The sequence below is a fragment of the Vicugna pacos genome, chromosome 7 (assembly GCF_048564905.1).
Source record: "Vicugna pacos chromosome 7, VicPac4, whole genome shotgun sequence".
NCBI lineage: Eukaryota > Metazoa > Chordata > Mammalia > Artiodactyla > Camelidae > Vicugna > Vicugna pacos.
This window is the reverse complement of record NC_132993.1, coordinates 61267178-61286131: the sequence shown is the minus strand read 5'-3', so window position 1 is coordinate 61286131 and position 18954 is coordinate 61267178. Positions and strand designations below refer to the sequence as shown.

Below are 18954 nucleotides of genomic sequence, written 5' to 3'. Positions count from 1 at the left end.
AATCCCCAGAGCCTTGGTTTAGAATCAGCCTCAGCAGAGAGAAGCGAGGAGGTCGCAGAATTTCCCCGATGGTTTGGTCTAGCCAGGAGTGCACAAAGCACATCCTCCCTGGTGCTGGATGCAGCGCCGCCCCAAGCCGGCTCCCCTTCCCATCCTCCCCAAAGTAGGCGTTCTCGGACTCCAACCTTCCACAGATAGAACCCCCCTCTTGCCCTCTCCTGGAGCCAGAAGAGAGAGGGAGCGTTACTGCTGAAAAAGTGGGCTCACACACGCCCTAAACCTGGAGAAAAACTGGGCGGGGGGCGGGGTAGAGGGGGCGGAGGGAGTGCAGCCTCCGGCTGCGCCACGCTGTCGGATCCTCTCTCTCTAGTCCCCAGCCCCCTCCGGGCCGCCGAGCCCTCCATCCTGCCAGTAGCCCGCAGGGCACAAGGTAGGCAGGGCTGGACAGCTCCTGCTTTGATCTCTGGGCTCCTGTACCCTCTCCAGCTGCCCGGCTGCCCAGAGATCTGCAAACTCTGCCCACGTCGTTGTCAGCAGAGCTCTCCCACGTGTCCAAAAGTGTTTCCAAACTTGGAAAGGGCGGGCGGGGACCGGGGGGATGGGGAGGGCGGAGGTATGCAGACAGCGAGTCAGAGTTTCCCCTTGAAAGCCTCAAAAGTGTCCACGTCCTCAAAAAGAATGGAACCAATTTAAGAAGCCAGCCCCGTGGCCACGTCCCTCCCCCCTTCGCTCCCTCCTCTGCGCCCCCGCAGTCTCCTCCCAGCTGTGGCTGCCCGGGCCCCCAGCCCCAGCCCTCCCATTGGTGGAAGCGCTTTTGGAGGCACCCTCGGGCCAGCGAAACTTTGGCCATATAAATAGGGCAGATCCGGGCTTTATTATTTTAGCACCAAGGCGGCAGGAGGTTTCGGCTGAGTTGGAGGTACTGGCCACGACTGCATGCCTGCGCCCGCCAGGTGATACCTCCGCCGGTGACCCAGGGGCTCTGCGACACAAGGAGTCTGCATGTCTAAGTGGTAGACATGCTCAGCTTTGTGGATACGCGGACTTTGTTGCTGCTTGCAGTAACTTCGTGCCTAGCAACATGCCAATGTAAGTGCCTTCAGCTTGTTTGGGGCAGTCTGGGAAAGAGGTTAGATGGGTGGGCAGCCTGGTCTGAAAGGAAAACTTGAACAAAGTTCTAGGTACAGCTTGGAGGGAAGGCTCTCAGGCATGTGGAGAGACGCTGGCATTAATGAGAAACATGGGAAATACTTAAGAAATGAAAACAAAAAAGGCTTGACTCTCGCCAAAAGTTAGGGAACTTTTTTTCCCTTAACTCAAGAGTGAGACCGTTAACTTGATCTGGATCCTCCCATTAGTGAAGCTCCAAGGGAGCATAAAGTCTTTTCCCTAAAGATGAGATATTAATAGATGTGATGAAGGCGGGCAAGGACTACACCTAAAAGGCCCCATAACTGCACTGATGCCAGTCTTGTGAAACTTGAGGCCTGGTCGAGAAAGCCCTTTAATTTAGTAATAAAAAATTCACCCCTAAAGACTTTTCTGGGCGTTGTAAAACGAGTCTGGATGATGATGACCACGGGGCGCCCTCTGGAGGGAGGTCAATGAAAGCACAGGGGACCAGGCCTTAGGGTTAATGGAATCCCCATTAAAAAGACTCTACAGGTTTAAACAGAGAATGATCTGCATATCTTATTGAAGCCATTCCCAATAGCTAATCAGAGTATTCTGGGAAGGCAAATGGATACATTCCGAAAAGTAAAATTAACTTCTCAATTCTTTATCTGATCATGGAAATGGTAACATTATTTAGCTAAAATCTGCTCTGCCTCGTGTTGAGCCTCAGAGTTACTTCTTTAACATGCTCCCAACGGCAGTCAGACATTCTGAAAACAGAAAGTTGGGAAATTTCAACACTGATCTGACACTCAACGAGACCTAGGTTTTTCCCATGACTTTGGCAATAATTTATCGTGTGACCTTGAGCCAGTCAAACTGAGCCTTTTCTAAAACGCAAGATAGAGATTAGATGGGCTCCAAACCTGCTTTCCAGCTGTAGGTTTTATGACCAGACTTCTTGTCGAGACAGAAAGAAGAAAATCAGTCCGTTTTTGTCTTGAAAATGGCGGCCTAATTACTAGACAAAGATATTGACTAGAGGAAGTAAGAGGGGGTGTCTGGCCACACCCAACACTCCAAAACGTTTGCCCCACCCACATGCCACGGTGTCTACCATTGCATCATCACTGATGTATCTGCATGTGTGTACTTTCTCCCTTCATCCACTTTTAGTATACACACTGTAAAACAGTGAGGAATAATTACATTGAACAAATTCACATTACCAAGTTCATTTTTTATGAGATCTGAAAGTAGGGGGAAAAGAGTTGGCTCCTAGAGAAAAGATGAAAATAGACCTATGGAAGTTTGAAGGTACGAAGGGCAATTCACCTTCTGGTCAACAACCAACCACAGTCTGGAATAAAAGTTACCAAACACATTGTTCAAAATGGCTCAGTCTGAATAATCAAAAGGCAAATTTCCAAAATCATAAGGACTTCCGTTAATCAAATCCAGGTATAATTATTTTTCCTACTGATGGACACAATGAAGTAAACATATCATTTTCCTAATTTAAAAGTAATTCTCATAAATTGCCCTTAAATGTCAGTGCTGGATGTGGTCCACCCTCCTGAATCCTGACTGTTGAAACAGATGTTCTCCCTCCAAATGACACACTTCTTGGCCACCTAATTAAAGCAATTTTTAGCGGTGATTCATCTTGTTGCCAGGTTGGCCACACTTACTTCCCGTGTTAACCTATAATTTTTATACCATAGGAGAGGAATTCAGTCTTTAAGGACTTACAGCAATTATGGCAAAGGGGGAGGATATTACTTTAGTTTATTTTTCCCATTATTTTTCCTAGATCTTTAATCCACAGTTTTTCCATTTACACAGAGCAATTCTTTCCTGGGGACAAAAGTGATACATATTGGTAAAACGACCTTACCTAACTTAAGTGAAACTATTTAAAGCAAAATTTTAGATGTCCAAATGAATTCATTTCCATAGTGACTAATTTGCAAATTAGACCTTTTGAAAAAGGACATTAAGAATGGTACAAACTCAGTGAAGTACTAAGTAACTTTAATGTTTTATAGAAAGCAAAGTCTACTTTAGGTAATGTACTTCCCTGAATTTTTCCCTTTTCAAATTTTTATATATCAAAAGTTATCTAAACTATAAATTATTTCCTCATCAATCTACTGGTTTTGCTTACATTCAGTAATTCACCTGTGCAATTTACCAGCTTAATCACCAAGCATTAGAAATATCCTTTAGACACATTAATATTTCACAGCATTTATAAAATAGTAAATAATTAACAATTTAATTCAAAATATATTTACATATTAATATTAAAAACAAATCACCCTGCTGATCCCTGCCATAATTCTGACCTGCATAATTTCCAAGTCATTAGAATATTCTTAATGAAAAATACAATTTGTCCTTTAATTAGGTAAGTCAATTTTATAGACTAATACACCCATTTGTTAATCACTGCTAGTGATCAATGAAATAATATTAATAATTATTTCTTTCTTTCCCCTTTCCTCTACAGCTTTACAAGACGTAAGTAAAATTATTTTTAAAATTTGTTATTTCAGACTTTTATTGCCATGGCCAAAGCAATGTCTTCTCTGAGGAAGGAAAGGGAAGCTACATTGGTATTGACCAAAGTGAATTTCCAAAAAAAAAAAAAAATCACCAAAAGTAATGGTAGTCAAACCTTTCTGGCTGCCTTAGAAAGTATCCACCCCAATTTCCAAAAGGGGTGGGGCTACTGAATAAGACCACCCTAAAAAGAACACCCATAAGAAAAGAGAGTAAATAATCCAGGGGAAGCTTGGGTTTTAGCATCAGCTACTATGAAGCAGAAGGCTTCACCGAGCTAGAGAATCTTGTCACCCCCTCGGAATCATTTGCAAGAGTATTATGAATAAATTCTTAGCTCGTGAATTGAATTGGAGGCATAATTACAGATAAGTATATATTTGGGTTCTGTATATATTTTATTTAATTTTTTGGTAAAATTTAAAATTATACTTTAAAATATTAAGATAATAGTAATACACAATATATATACTCTGTAGGTATGTTTGTATACTACATGGAAATGGGAGCCATCTTTAAATATACATGTACAATTTTCCTCATAATAATCTTTTATTTATTCTTTTCTAGGCAACTGCAAGAAAGGTAAGAGTCGAATACTTCTCCATAATACCTTAAATGATCAGAGATAGCTTACCATTTGACTAAATTTATTAGTAGACTGCAGAAGGAAAACACTTTGTCAAGATTTTGCCCACATGAATATGCATTAGCTAAACCATAACATAAAGTAGCTTTGATGTTTTAAGATAACAAAGCTTTATCATCTTTCGGAATCATCTCTAATTATACTTATGTTATAGAACTGGTGATTTACATACTAAAGGGAAAAAGACTTGTTTTTATTCTGGAGATGGAATGAGTATTATGCTAATTATAGGTAGTAAACAGAAGTTTATTTTAAGGGGCTTTGACTATATAAATATGCTGTTATCGATGTTACAAAATGATAATTTTATCCACAGAAATCATCTTTCTAAAAATAGTGATTATAACATTGGCCTAATGCTGGAGACTATAGCCTCCAGTCTCTCAGTTTTAAAAAAGTACATGTAATAATAATAAAAACAAAATACTTTTATCTATTGTATTATGCCATTTTTTAGCTACTATCTAATAACATTAGGGTTAGATCAGTCTTACCAACTAATCATTATCAAGAATGCTTTGCTCATTCACTGGAAATTGCCTAGATGTTTATTATTATGCTGTTTGTATCTTTCTTCTAGGGCCCAACTGGAGATAGAGGACCACGTGGAGAAAGGGTTTGTAATTTTTGAACTATTAAAGGGCTTTGGCCCATATTTAAATAGCTACATATTAGAAACTACAGGAGACTGACAATTTATAAGAATATTATGTATCCAGATAATTGCCTACCTTTTAAGCAGATGATGCCTTACAGAAGAAGTGAATGAGCATTATTATATATAATCAATGTTCTTTTTAGGTCAAGATTATCCTTTAAAAAAGCAGGACTATTACAGATAGCCATATTCTTTGTGTAACAAGTCTATCTTTCTTTGTTTTTAGTTGCCCTGTCCAGTGTATCTACCTACCACCAAATGGTCTTTCTCTTTTTAACATGTTTTGTTTGCTTTTCACGTAAGGTCTCTATGTAGGCTGGGAATAATAATGAAACAGCAATCAACAATATGTTTCTGTCTAAATTCATAAGTGTACAATAAGGCTTACATTTTATGCACAATATTCTTAGATCTCTCTGCTATGCCAGTGGGGGCATGTGTAACCTTATGGTTTTTTGTTATATGACACTTTCACCTCTGTATAAATATCTATACCTTATATCTATCGAGAAGTGCAGACTTAAATGTATCCCACTCAAGCAATCTATTAGAGGTAGGATTATGTCAGTAAATGACTTTAACAACATAAATAGTGTTAATGGTAGGAAAGCTACAGGATTTTCTACCCTGTGATAAAATGACTATTAATTATCATATTGATTAATCTACTTTTCACACATAACATACCATAACAATAGAGTAAGTCCATCACAGTCAGAAACTGACAACCAATATACATAGTAGTACATAACTGTGTACTATTAACAATATGAATTTACAGCTATAAATTTTAGCTATAATTTTTATCTTTATTTGAATAGTGGACCTCCATTATGAATTAATATTCAATGGCTGAGATACTCCTCTTCCAGGAGGAAGTACCCTGTGTCTTCTTTGGACATCAGTTACTAAACATCCTTCTAAAATAGACCCATATCAGTAGTGACAAATATGGTATTTTAAATCGTCAACACCTCTTGCACATTCTGATCAACTGATCTTACAATATGTATTTTGAGATCTCTTTTTTGAAGTATAGGTTTCTAAGGAGTCTGTCTAACCCTGACCTAACTCACTTTTCACATGACAGGGTCCACCAGGCCCACCAGGCAGAGATGGTGATGATGGTATTCCAGGCCCTCCTGGTCCACCTGGTCCTCCTGGCCCCCCTGGTCTCGGCGGGGTAAGGTTTCTTAAGTGTTGCTAACTTTTAGCTAACTTCAGTTTCTCATACCTCTGTTGGAAGAAGACCCATTGTGGAATTTATTTTTAGTGCTTTTAAGGTAGAGTCTGCTATTTAGATATTTGTATAGTATTTTATTTCATTTCTTTGGTTTCTTCATTTGAGATTCTGCTTCGCCGGATCTCTCTGTGAGCCCTTGTCAATTACAGGACAGGTCTTTGTGTTCACTGAGGGTAGCTGCAGCCCTCACAACCATTATTTAATTTGGGGATTTAAAATCTTTTATCAGTAGGGCACAAATAAAAGGTGTTGCATTATTAAAGAGTTTGATTAGATTGAATTATAAACGAAATCCCTGATCTTAAGCAATTTCACAAACATCCTACTCTTTTTATTCTCTTTGGCTTGAAGTCTGCTGAACCAACATTCAAAGCAGTTTTTGGTTTAATTTGCTTGAAACTAATTTGAGAAAAGTACATTTCCCTTTTTCATTAATATCTCCTTTTAGCTTTATGTCTTTAACAATGGTATGAGTGCCAAATGGCCTCACTGCAGGAAGGAAAACATATTTGCTTAATTGGTTAGCACTATGAATCAGAAGCTCGATTCTAATACCCAACTGTATGACAGTAAAATAAGACCTTTCTTCCCCAAAGATCTTATTATGATTGCTTATCTACTGAGTGCATTAAAAAGCACCTTCTTTAATAGATGTACCACTATAAGAGAGATCTTTAACAGTAAAGCTATTACTCTGAACTATTTTTTAAAAGTTCAATCTTCCAAGGGGCATTTTAATTTAATTTTCTTCTAAACTTGAAAACTCTTTATATCCTTTTTGAAACTCCAGCAAGAAAAAGGCTTCAGTCATTTTGTGGAGTTCTGGAGGAGGAGGGCAACAGGTAGAAAGGCAAAGTTCTTGATCACTGCTTAATTTATCAGGGACCCTCACTGACTTTCAAAGTTTAGAAAGCTGCCTTCCTCAGTGTACAGGAAGGGGGTGGGGATTTGAGTGAGAAGGTTAACAAGGCAGGAAAAGTTTCAAAAATAAGGTAAGGAAGCTCCCTATTTCAAATTAGGTGTGGACTAAATTCTGAACTTGTATTTCTCCTGAATTTTTACAAATTTAGCTCTAAACTAATAATTGTCAAAAATATTATTACCTTTTAAACAACAGAAAAATTTTTAGAAGTATGAGAAAATGAACTACACAGCTGGTAATTATATATATATGTATTTTTTTCTTCCATCTAGAACTTTGCTGCTCAGTTTGATGGAAAAGGAGTTAGTCCTGGACCAATGGTATGCTTATCTTCTTTTATCTTAGCCAAAAGATTACTGAATGGAGAACTTATTTTATTAAATTTCACATTGCCATTTATTTAGCTACCTAGGTTAACATTCAATACTTAGATAAAAGTAGCAACTCTCTTTGTATTCAAATCTATAAAAACCTAGGCCTAGGTTAGGGAGTTCAATTTCTCTACAAACATGCCTCCTTAGGATAAATCAGATATTTATATCTAAGGAATAATCTTTGGACACAATAACCGTAACTTAGGTAAATCAGTTTAATTCAGAAGCATGATCACTCTGATTATTCTTTTTACATCCTTTAACAGTGCCTAGAATTTTAAAGAATCGGCAAATTCTAGTCTAGCCCGTTCATTTTCTAGGTAGAGTTTAAGCTCTGTCCCAAGGTCATGCATGTGGTTAATGACAGAACCAGGACTAACTGCCAGGCAAGATGTCTGATATTCAACGACATCATGGCACATGTATCTAGCGCTTGAATAACACATTACTTTATTCAACAAATATTTATCAGGTGTCTTCGATGAGACCCAAACTATTATGCATTTGGGATACAGCAGTGAATATAACATATTGTCACCCTCCCTCAAAGTAATTCACAATATAGGAAATGCTTCTTTTTATCCATGTTGATAAAAATTCCTTTTCTTAAAGTTTAATTATAAATCATTATAGGAGAGAATATGACTGTGATGATGATGGTCTATCTTTAACAAGTGAACCATCTTACAAACATTAGTGAGATGTGTTAGGGGTAAAAAACTGATATGAGCATGCAAAATACATTCTAGTGTGTATAAAATAGAGGGGAAAATTGCTGGAAGTAAAAACATTAAGTTGATTAAACACTACAGTTTAATACACACCCACACAGAATTTAGTGATTTTAATTAATTGTTTTCAAAGATATTTATCTGCCCAAAGCTAACACAGTCTTTAAAATAATAAATTTTACCTGGACAATGCATTCAGTGCTCTGTCTTCAAAAGATGTTTTGCTGGAGCTAATGGTCCGCAATAAGCTAATACACTGTAAGGGCAAGACAGTATTTTCTGTAAATTAAAACTTTCTCTTGAGAAGTAATATGCTTTTAATTGATGATTTCCAATTTCCTGATTTTGCCTGGTAATTTAAAACATTCATATCTGAAATGAAGAAGTAGAGATTTTCTTTTGGCTTTGTTTATATTGGATATTTGAAATTAGCCATTCCAGCTAAGGCCGGACATTAGTCAGTTTTAAGGCAGTACCTATATCTCAAGAAGAAGCTAAAAAGGAAAAAAAGTAAAACATTAATAAAATTTTTTAAAAGCCTACATAAGCCCAGAAAATTAATATGGATTTCAGATTCCCCTGACTTTGGAACATCTCTCTGGGGGGCATAAAGCAGAGTGTTTTACTTTTAAATATCAGTGAAATATAATTTAAGCTTGCACACATCCATACACATTCACAGACATATGTAATCAACAGATATGTGTTTCACAAATAGGAAAGATAGGCAGCAATAAAATATCAAAATAATTTTCCGTGTTGGAAAATCAATAACTATAAAACCCCACAGGGTTCTTCTCTGAATTAATGAGTAATCATCATCCATCTCACAGCCTCCACAAAATAAACTACCTTTTATGTAAATGAAATTGTTACAAATGCATGGAAAAATGAATAAATATAATTAAAAATTCATGATGCCAAAGAAAATATTTCTAATGTATACCTAAAAATATTATTTTGATTGAAAAGTGACAGTTTTATGTTGAAGCAATTTCCAAAACCAAATAAAATAATCCTTATAATTAAGATGTGCTTTTTAATAAAATACGTATTATTTCACTTAGGCCTTAATACAGTGGGGCAGACTTGACTGCAAAGTCCCCGTGGTTGATAGGTTATAAACAAATTACCTGAGACTTGTCTGTGCAATATTTTCCACATTAGAGAAATGACCTTTCCTGAAGAGCTTGCACAGGAACTGATTACTGCAAAGGGAAGTCAAGAAAGAGTATTTGGTTCGCAAACTAGGAACACTGTTTTACTCTATTTCTTGTGCTACAGAATGAAGAACAAAGGGGAGAAAAATCTGCTGTCCTTTGGGCCATATTTTCAATAATAGTAGCATATAATAGATTCTTCCAGTAGGATATTTTCTGTAATATTTTATTTTTTCTTCACCCTTCACTACACCCATTTTTGTTTGACATTTTCATCAGTCACCAATAGCCCTTTAAGGAGCTATAAGGTTATAACAAACCTCCTTCTAATCATTAATAAAGACTTTTGATCCTTTTCAATGTATGCCCCTTGTGGCAATAAAAATATCAATTCCTTAGCTAAGTATGCTTTGAGGAGATAACATATGACCAAGGGAATCCAAATGGAAATGCTTCATCAGCTGCGTGGACAGCAGTTGTATATTCTATGCAAAGACTGAGCCACTTCATTGCATTAGAGCAATCTCAATATGCCTAGTTGTGCAAAACTCTAAGGAACTTGTGGCCACCCCATCCAACTGAGTTCTGATTTGGATTAGGACAAAAGGTGGAAGCAAAGGCAGAAAAAGAGTGGAGGAAACTTTCATCCCTAAATGCCTCCTTGGGAGGAACAAAAATCATGAAATAAAACCAGGACAATTCTTTTAATTTGTCCATCACAAAATGTCTATGGCACTACTAAGCTAGTCCTGTCTAACCCAAACCAAGGCCATGACAACCTGTCAGTGCTAACTATACCTGTCCTCTTTACAGGGTTTGATGGGACCTAGAGGCCCTCCTGGTGCAGCTGGAGCCCCTGTAAGTATGGGAAGTTTGTAATCTCCCTTATATAAAAAGACAGAATTAAATAAAGCCTTGGAGTGTGACACACTGTTTTTCCTTAGGGCCCTCAAGGTTTCCAAGGACCTGCTGGTGAGCCTGGTGAACCTGGTCAAACTGTGAGTACTTTCCCCCTTTTCTGATAAATTTTTTTCAAGAAGTCTATTAACATAGCATTAACAAAATGATGGGTCTCCCATCTTCCTAGGGTCCTGCAGGTGCTCGTGGTCCACCTGGCCCTCCTGGCAAGGCTGGTGAGGATGTAAGTATTTACTCTTAAGCATTTCCAAATGCCATTTAAATACTCCTGCCTCAATGGGAATTTCTAGATTCAAATGAAGTATTCTGCCAAAAGCTGAATATGTCTGGTATAATTCTCCCCATCTAGAAAATAATATTTTAATGAAATATTAATTTGATTGTAATAAGGAAATATAATTGTTAATTAAATATATTTTTTGATCGACATATTTATATGATGCCTTTTCCCCTGTTGTGAAAACCAAGATGTCCCCTTCATCTGAGTTACCAGGAAAAAATTTACCCTATGATGCTTTCATTTAGGGTCACCCTGGAAAACCTGGACGACCTGGTGAGAGAGGAGTTGTTGGACCACAGGTGAGATTTTTTACAATAGTGTAGGTCCAAACATCAGAGGCCTCTCGTATATAAGATAGCTGGTAAAACTAAAATCAGTCTAAGTGGCAACGTAGATGTCTGCATACTTATACAACACTCATTGAAGGCACCTGACAAATAAAGGAGCCTAGTTAAAAATGCATACAGTTTTTATTAATGCAAATAATATAACATTAACGACAGCAAGCATATTGTAAACAACTAAACTGTGTTTCCTACAAATGCCATAGAATTAGTTACTCAAATTAGAGCAAGTTAATTTGCAGCTCTTGCTTAAACATACTAGTCTTTCATTCCAAGCTTGGACTTTGATGAGAAGAAACACCTTGTCTTTTCATTTAGAACAAAAGCATTATTTGTCTTCTGTGTTTCTTTTTAAGGGTGCTCGTGGTTTCCCTGGAACCCCTGGACTTCCTGGCTTCAAGGGCATTAGGGTAAGCAAAATTTTTTACCCACAGGAGAGAAAATAGAAAATGCTAATTACTTTTATTAAAAAACTAAACTATATTTAAACTGTTGGGTGACACATATTTGCTTCCAAATTCCTGGAATTTGCGGGAGTGGAAAGACAATTCAAGAGTAAGATGGCTGGAAAGTAAAGTGTAGTTTTATTTTTAGTCTTGTCATAGCTTCCATGAAACAAGGATCCCTACAGAGAAAATTGTGTAAAATGGGTATAACATAAAGGGTATTTACAACCCTCTGAAAATCATAAAATTATTAAAGATGTAAAGTATGTGAGAGAGCATTTAGTTCTATATCCTTCACGTTCAAGTGCAGGGAGGTTCAATGACTTACCTAGGGCAACAGAAGGAGTTCGCCCAGGGCCGGGCACTGAGACTCCATTCTGCTATAGCGGCCACAAAATTAACCTGGGAGATAACTGCAAAGATATAAGATGTTTGAGTTGACCAAGCACTAAATGGAACAACATTTTAATAATAAGGATTTGCCTTTCAGGGTCATAATGGTTTGGATGGATTGAAGGGACAACCTGGTGCTCCAGGTGTGAAGGTAAATACTAAAGCAGAAGCATTGTTTTTAAAACCATTGACTGTAATTCCCCAGCACCATCAGAAAGTATATTTTTACTAAAGGCTACTCATATTCTGAAGAGCATCTTATTTCCTCTTCAATACTTCATATTCCTTAATGGTGAGGACTATGGGATTCTGTAATAAAATGCCAAGTATTAATAATATTTATTTAATTCAGTATCTATTAAACAATTGCAATAAAAATAATGTCAATAGTTTCTTCCTCCGTTTCCTTTCCTCCTACAATTTCAGTCAATCTCTGCAGCCAAAATAAAAGTAAATAAACACATAATCAGATATTAGGAACACTATGTTATTTTAAACTGTAAATTCTCCTTTGCCATGCGCTAATTAGATAGGTACATTCATGTCACAATACGCTTTTCAACCTCTTTCCTGTGATTTATCTGTGCACACTCAAAAAAATTTTAATTAGGTAATTAAAGTCTCAGAAGTGTGTTATCTCTTGGCTGGGCTCTTCTCTGACAGCGTTTTCAACTATGAAATGTTCTCTCTCCTATTAAGGAGATAATGTGATATTAAAGTGAATACCAACGTAATTACAAATTAATGAGTAACGAATACTAGCGGGACCAGAAATGAACATGAATATGGAGAATCTGTTCTAACTTCCCAGCTGCCACACAAACGGATAAGGTCAAACTCATTCTCCCTAGAGCCTACTATAGTAGCTCAGACTACTAATCACAGCATCATAAAATGTTAGAGCTGCAAGGAGCTTTGGAGACTCATTTTGCAGATAAGGGAAACTGAGGCTTAGAGAAAGCAAGTGACTTGCCCAAAGTCACACATCTAGTGGTTAGAAGGGCATAGGCTAGAATTCCTGACACCCGCTTTAGTGCTTACTCCGAAAGAATACACCTTGTATACAATTCGAGAAATGAAGGGTCCTTAAATGGTCTCACAAACGAGGTTTCTTCTATGTCTAAGTTAGATTATTTTGAAGGAAACTTCTTTGTCATGTGCCACTGTATTCAGCTGCGCCCCTGCCACCACCAACATGGTTTTTACTCAAGATAAAAAGTACATTGATTGGAAATAAGTAAGACATCTCTAAAAAATATGAAACTTTGTATGTTCATGCGTATTTTATAAAAATGAAAATATTTAGTGTTCAAAATAACTTTAAAGAGGGTAAATATAATATAGTTATGTTGAAAGTAACTTATCCTCTGTCATCACTCTTTATGTTATCATTCCTAATATATAAGCCTAGTCTAACCAATGTTGAAGGGGAAATTGGGGAAAGGGTAAATAACACTCAGCCACATCTCCTAGTACTGTGATATTTAGTATTATCTAATTAAAACCCCGTATTTTATAAATTCCTTTTAATTTATGTAATTGGCACAATTGAGAAAATATGTAAGAAATATTACAAAAATATATGAATGATTAAAGTTGAAGTAATAGGGCAAAAATTACCCAATCAGAAATAAAATCAATGTATATAACGACACAACCTCTATCCTTCCTTTCCATGCAGGGTGAACCTGGTGCACCTGGGGAAAATGGAACTCCAGGTCAAACAGTAAGTACTGATCACTTTACTGTAAATTAAAATGTGTACACTCTTTGCAAGCTGGAACTTCTTTAATGTTATCGCTAATTACCATTTCCCTTGGCATTGTATTCTTTGATATTTTTCTAACAGCCTTCTGCATACTTAACTGAAATCCATTACCTTTTAGTTGGAATTAGAACAAGACCTATTTATTTCTAGTGGATTCTTGCACATGTTGGAAAGTGGACAAAGCAAATGATGCCTGTAACTTTTTCTTAAATTAGTATTCTGGATTTCATTGGAAATATTTTTGCTTCTAGGGAGCTCGTGGTCTTCCTGGAGAGAGGGGACGTGTTGGTGCCCCTGGCCCAGCTGTGAGTGCTTCCACTTTTGTTCACTTTATTCTTTTTTAAAATCTTCTAATATATACTATTTAACTTTCCACTTGACTTTTTACATTTATTTTCTTCATAGGGTGCCCGTGGAAGTGATGGAAGTGTGGGTCCTGTGGGTCCTGCTGTAAGTTTTGACACTAAACTATTTGGAAGGGGTTGAGAGTGTGGGATGCAAGCTATCTTCTTTATTAATTCCCTATGAAATAATACCATTTTAGACACCTTACAAACATTCTACAAGGTGATCTGAAGGTTCTATTTATAAGAACTGCTATCCCTGAGGCTTGTAATTGACATATAAAGTAAAATCTACCTCACCGTGTGTACGTGGAATGTCTTCCCTTTGATAAGATACTAATGACAACAGACTAGCTGTCAGTTTTCTCTTTGCCAGCATTAAGTAAGATCAAGCCACTCTAAGCCATTTCAATCTTCTGTTGTTGATGTGTTGTTAATTTACTGGGAAGAAATCCCTTACCACCTTCTACTTTGATTTCAGGGTCCCATTGGGTCTGCTGGCCCTCCAGGCTTCCCAGGTGCTCCTGGTCCCAAGGTAAACACACTAATGACCATTGTCATTACCTTGATAAACTTTTTATTGTGACGTGAAAGATAGGGGCTGTGTTTGCAGATAGATAATTACAGAACAGGCAGTTTAAGTAATCCCCCCTTCAAAATGGATATAGAATGACCAGTTTTCTCAACTCTGAGCTTGAAATAGATGGTCTCTCTGTACCTGAACACTATGAGCATGGCTATAGATGGCAACATGGAAATAGATTCACAGGGCCCCTCTGGGATATATTCCCAAGTTAGTTGAGACTGACTAGCTGAGAACCGAGTCTCCACCCTGGAGAGACAGAGATAGCTGAAGATAGCGATGGTAGCCACAACGGCAGAACCAGGCCAGGAAAATAGGAACACAAATCCAAATCTTGTGGTACAAAACCAGATTAAGGGAAATTATTGCAATTCTGAAGACATTTCATAAAACTTGGTAGCCTAAAAACAGAGACATGCTGTTTCATTATTTACTAATGCCTCAGTGTCATTCCCTCTTTTAGGGTGAACTTGGACCTGTTGGTAACCCTGGTCCTGCTGGTCCTGCGGGTCCCCGTGGTGAAGTGGGTCTTCCAGGTGTTTCTGGCCCTGTTGGACCTCCTGTAAGTAATCACTGTCATTAACCTCACTGAGTGGAAGGAAGGGAAAAAAAAACAGTGAAGGTAGGGGGTCAAAGAAGAACAGAAATACTCCTTAGGAACTTAAATCCTTCTTCCTTCCTTTTTCTCACAGGGCAACCCTGGAGCCAATGGCCTTACTGGTGCTAAGGGTGCTGCTGTGAGTATATGGCTAAAATGGGCTGCTGTGGTTTTAAAGGCATTTTAATGAATGCTGTCTCTCCTGCCAATTGCCTCATGATGGTCCATGCTGCATTTCTTTCCCAGGGTCTGCCCGGTGTTGCTGGTGCTCCTGGCCTCCCTGGACCCCGTGGTATTCCTGGCCCTACTGGTGCTGCTGGTGCTACTGGTGCCAGAGGACTTGTTGTAAGTGGTACTTGCCGATGCTTTCATCATCCTGAAATATCAGCTCTACCATCACTTCACCCCCATTTAGACCTCCTCTTGTCATTTTATCATTCTTATTTTTTCCTTTGCATTTTTAGTTTGTATTTCATTTCTTCTATAAGTTCATGCACATGTATGTATTCTCTTTCTCTCTCTCTCTCTCTCCATTACACACACATACACAGACACACCCCTCCTGCTATCCTAGAACATTACCCAGAGGTCTATGGGGCACATTTCTATAATATCAGTCTTGTCCTTTCAACCAAGATCATTCCCCTATAAGTCATTTAAATATGAACTGAGCACATTTCTTAGAGAATTGGAGCTCTCTTTACCTTGAACCATACATAGCTCCCAATGTTTATCTATGAGAGAGTTGAGTCAAATGTTTGTCACCTGACCATTGTTTTGTATTGGACCCTAGGGTGAGCCTGGTCCGGCTGGTTCCAAGGGAGAGAGTGGCAACAAGGGCGAGCCCGTAAGTAGCTCTATAACACAATTTTACGGAGTTACCACTTTTTCAATCCAAAAAGTTATACTTTCACCTTTTTAAGTTATTACTTTTTCTCTAGCTGGATATGAACATAAATTTTATTTTTCCCGTGTCCCCTTCTTTTGTTTTCTTTCATTAAATAGGGCGCTGCTGGGCCCCAAGGTCCTCCTGGTCCCAGTGGTGAAGAAGGAAAGAGAGGCCCCACTGGTGAAGTTGGATCCCCTGGCCCCGCAGGACCTCCTGGGCTGAGAGTAGGTTCCAGATGCTCTTGACGCCCAGACACGCCAGAGGCACCCCTTCATTGGGAATTGGTCAGAATCACTGAGTACTTTTTCTAGATGAAGGAAGCATCTGCTTTCCACCTGCTTTGTTAAATCACTGACTCTCAATTTGATATGTTATAAAATTGATCTGGTTGACCTACTTTCGCAGAATGTTTCCCCTACACATTCCTTCGGTGTTTGGATGAATTTTTTTGGCTTGGTTTGTAAATGTATCTTCCCCTTAAGGGGATCAAGATTTCTTGCATGCATGCCATGTTTCAATAAATTCTGCCCTACCTGATTTAAGGATCTTCTTCAATTTTCTTCTGTTTCATGTACTTTCTTACAGGGAAATCCTGGTTCTCGTGGTCTTCCTGGAGCTGATGGCAGAGCTGGTGTCATGGTAAGTTGTCCATTACCCACTTCCTGAGAAGGAACTTGATGCTTCTGGTGGTGGCTGTGCCATTCACTCTGGCATCCTTCCCTCCCCTTTCTTTTTTTGTTTTTTGTTTTTTTAAACAAAAATTTTTTTGTTGAAGTACAGTCAATTACAATGTGTCAATTTCTGGTGTACAGCACAATGTCCCAGTCATGCATATACATACATATATTCCTTTCTCCTTTCTTTTTAATAGGGCCCTGCTGGTAGTCGTGGTGCAACTGGCCCTGCTGGTGTGCGAGGTCCCAATGGAGATTCTGGTCGCCCTGGAGAGCCTGGCCTCATGGGACCCCGAGTAAGTTTCAGACTGATTCTGAGCAAGACACATCTGGCACTGTTTCCTTTTTTAAAAGGATGATTAATATTTGAAGACAACAATAAAACATCAAAAGTTAATTTGTCACTAGACTTGCTGATGGTTTGCTTTTTAATTTATCAAAACCCAGTAGATATTCTGACAAATTTGGTTAGCCCATAAATTTCATTTTTATTACCTGATACAATGGCTATGAGGTCTTCTGAAGAATAAATTCATTTTAATATATCCAAATTAGGTTGGTTCTCCTATCAGTATGAATCTTTTATCTCAATTTGTGAGTTTTATATAAGGTGTTCATGAAACGTATTAGGACTATACATTATCAGTTTATTAGATTCATAAGCGAATCATTTTCCCAGCAATCACAAAGTGCTGTAATGTATTCAGCAACACACGAGCTATGGAGAAATGACCTTTAGATCTGTAGACACTCTAATCCATAGCAATAGAGCAATTTTTTGCCTCTATTAACTCTTTTGGATGAGTATCATTGTAATTGTACCATAAACAAGTAATAAAGACACCAAATATAGCAATAAAAAAATCCACTTTGAAAATTGCTTACTGAAAGTATTTGGTTTTCTATTATAAGGTAAATAATATGATACATTTTGCCCATATAGTATACTGCTCGACAGTTTCATGAGATATCTTTAGATGGATCAGTTGCACTAAAATTCAATAAAAGGAAAAGCATGAAAAATAGAAAGGAGAAAGATTTCAGAGATCTTTTCACACCTCCCAGCTAGTGGCTAATACCCCTAATAATTTGCCCCAGGCAACAAACAAAAAGTAGGAAAGAAAAGTGCTTTTGTGAGATTTTAATGAATTGGAACCTTGAGTATTTGTGTTAAAGTGCCAATATGAAAGCAAACTTATTTGTTTTATAGGGTTTTCCTGGCTCCCCTGGAAATATTGGCCCAGCTGGTAAAGAAGGTCCTGTGGTAAGTATTGCTCATTTTCCATTACATTTTCAAGGTCGCTTGTTGCAGCCTTATCAAGTCTATTCTGTAGTTTATTTATATATTAACATGTTGAAAATAAGTATCAGCCACATACATATCTGGGAATGAAAAGTAACAGACTTCAATTACAGAGTCCAAATGAACACAGAAGTGAAAGGAGAGAAGGAAAAAGAAAAACATGGTAGGGAAAATTGAAGAGGGTGACAAGGGTATGAAAAGAGAGCAGAAAGAGGGAATTGTGTGCATATGAAATGACTTGGCTGTGTGTGTACTGACATCCTATTTAGAAAAGGAAAATGGATTCAGAATTTATTGACACTTTATACAGGAAGCTCTATGCATTCAGAAAATGATTCTGTTTTATTCCATGGCAGCATCACAAGCTGGAGGCTGTGAGACCCTAGTTAACTGAGTGAACTTTAAATAAACTCTTATTTCAGGGCCTCCCTGGTATTGATGGCAGGCCTGGACCAATTGGCCCAGCCGGAGCAAGAGGAGAGCCTGGCAACATCGGATTCCCTGGACCCAAAGGCCCCGCTGTAAGAATCACCACAACCTTCTCTCCCTTAGCACTTTTTGCCTCATTTTGCCAAAACTCTATTATTTCACTCCTGCTTCAGTCCACTCCACCTCAGAGGGGTTCCTTTCAACAGAAGAAAATTGCAAGCCACTTACCTCATTAAAAGTTGACCTCCAATGTATCATTGTACTCCTGCTGAAAATCCACATCCTGAGTCATAACACTCCCACAGACACAAGTGTACTTTATTGTACATGTTGCTGTGTGATGATGGATCATGCCTTAGACAACAGAAGTCAAGGTCTAGGAATCTCCAAAAAAAAAAAAAAGCAAGAAATTAACATTTTAAACTTGTCACGGTTAATTTGACATTAAATGTATGTTTTTCTTTTATGTTTATTATAGGGTGAGCCTGGCAAACATGGTGAAAAAGGTCATGCTGGTCTTGCTGGTGCTCGGGTATGCGCTAACTTCTTTGCAGACCTATCCACATA

The 18954-nt window shown here is 38.0% G+C and overlaps 1 protein-coding gene across 1 annotated transcript in view; it reads left to right on the top strand.

The window, feature by feature from the left end:
* Positions 1-869: 869 nt before the first annotated feature.
* Positions 870-18954, top strand: part of COL1A2 (collagen type I alpha 2 chain) — a 35101-nt gene continuing 17016 nt past the window's right edge. Inside the window, exons 1-26 of the mRNA XM_006207628.3 lie at positions 870-1089; positions 3629-3639; positions 4252-4266; positions 4911-4946; positions 6079-6171; positions 7426-7473; positions 10232-10276; positions 10363-10416; positions 10506-10559; positions 10862-10915; positions 11317-11370; positions 11897-11950; positions 13481-13525; positions 13819-13872; positions 13973-14017; positions 14393-14446; positions 14958-15056; positions 15187-15231; positions 15339-15437; positions 15886-15939; positions 16098-16205; positions 16567-16620; positions 16853-16951; positions 17866-17919; positions 18381-18479; positions 18866-18919. Of these exons, the coding sequence (XP_006207690.1) occupies positions 1020-1089; positions 3629-3639; positions 4252-4266; positions 4911-4946; positions 6079-6171; positions 7426-7473; positions 10232-10276; positions 10363-10416; positions 10506-10559; positions 10862-10915; positions 11317-11370; positions 11897-11950; positions 13481-13525; positions 13819-13872; positions 13973-14017; positions 14393-14446; positions 14958-15056; positions 15187-15231; positions 15339-15437; positions 15886-15939; positions 16098-16205; positions 16567-16620; positions 16853-16951; positions 17866-17919; positions 18381-18479; positions 18866-18919 (1551 nt within the window). The 5' untranslated portion in view covers positions 870-1019. The remainder of the gene's footprint in view (positions 1090-3628; positions 3640-4251; positions 4267-4910; positions 4947-6078; positions 6172-7425; positions 7474-10231; positions 10277-10362; positions 10417-10505; positions 10560-10861; positions 10916-11316; positions 11371-11896; positions 11951-13480; positions 13526-13818; positions 13873-13972; positions 14018-14392; positions 14447-14957; positions 15057-15186; positions 15232-15338; positions 15438-15885; positions 15940-16097; positions 16206-16566; positions 16621-16852; positions 16952-17865; positions 17920-18380; positions 18480-18865; positions 18920-18954) is intronic.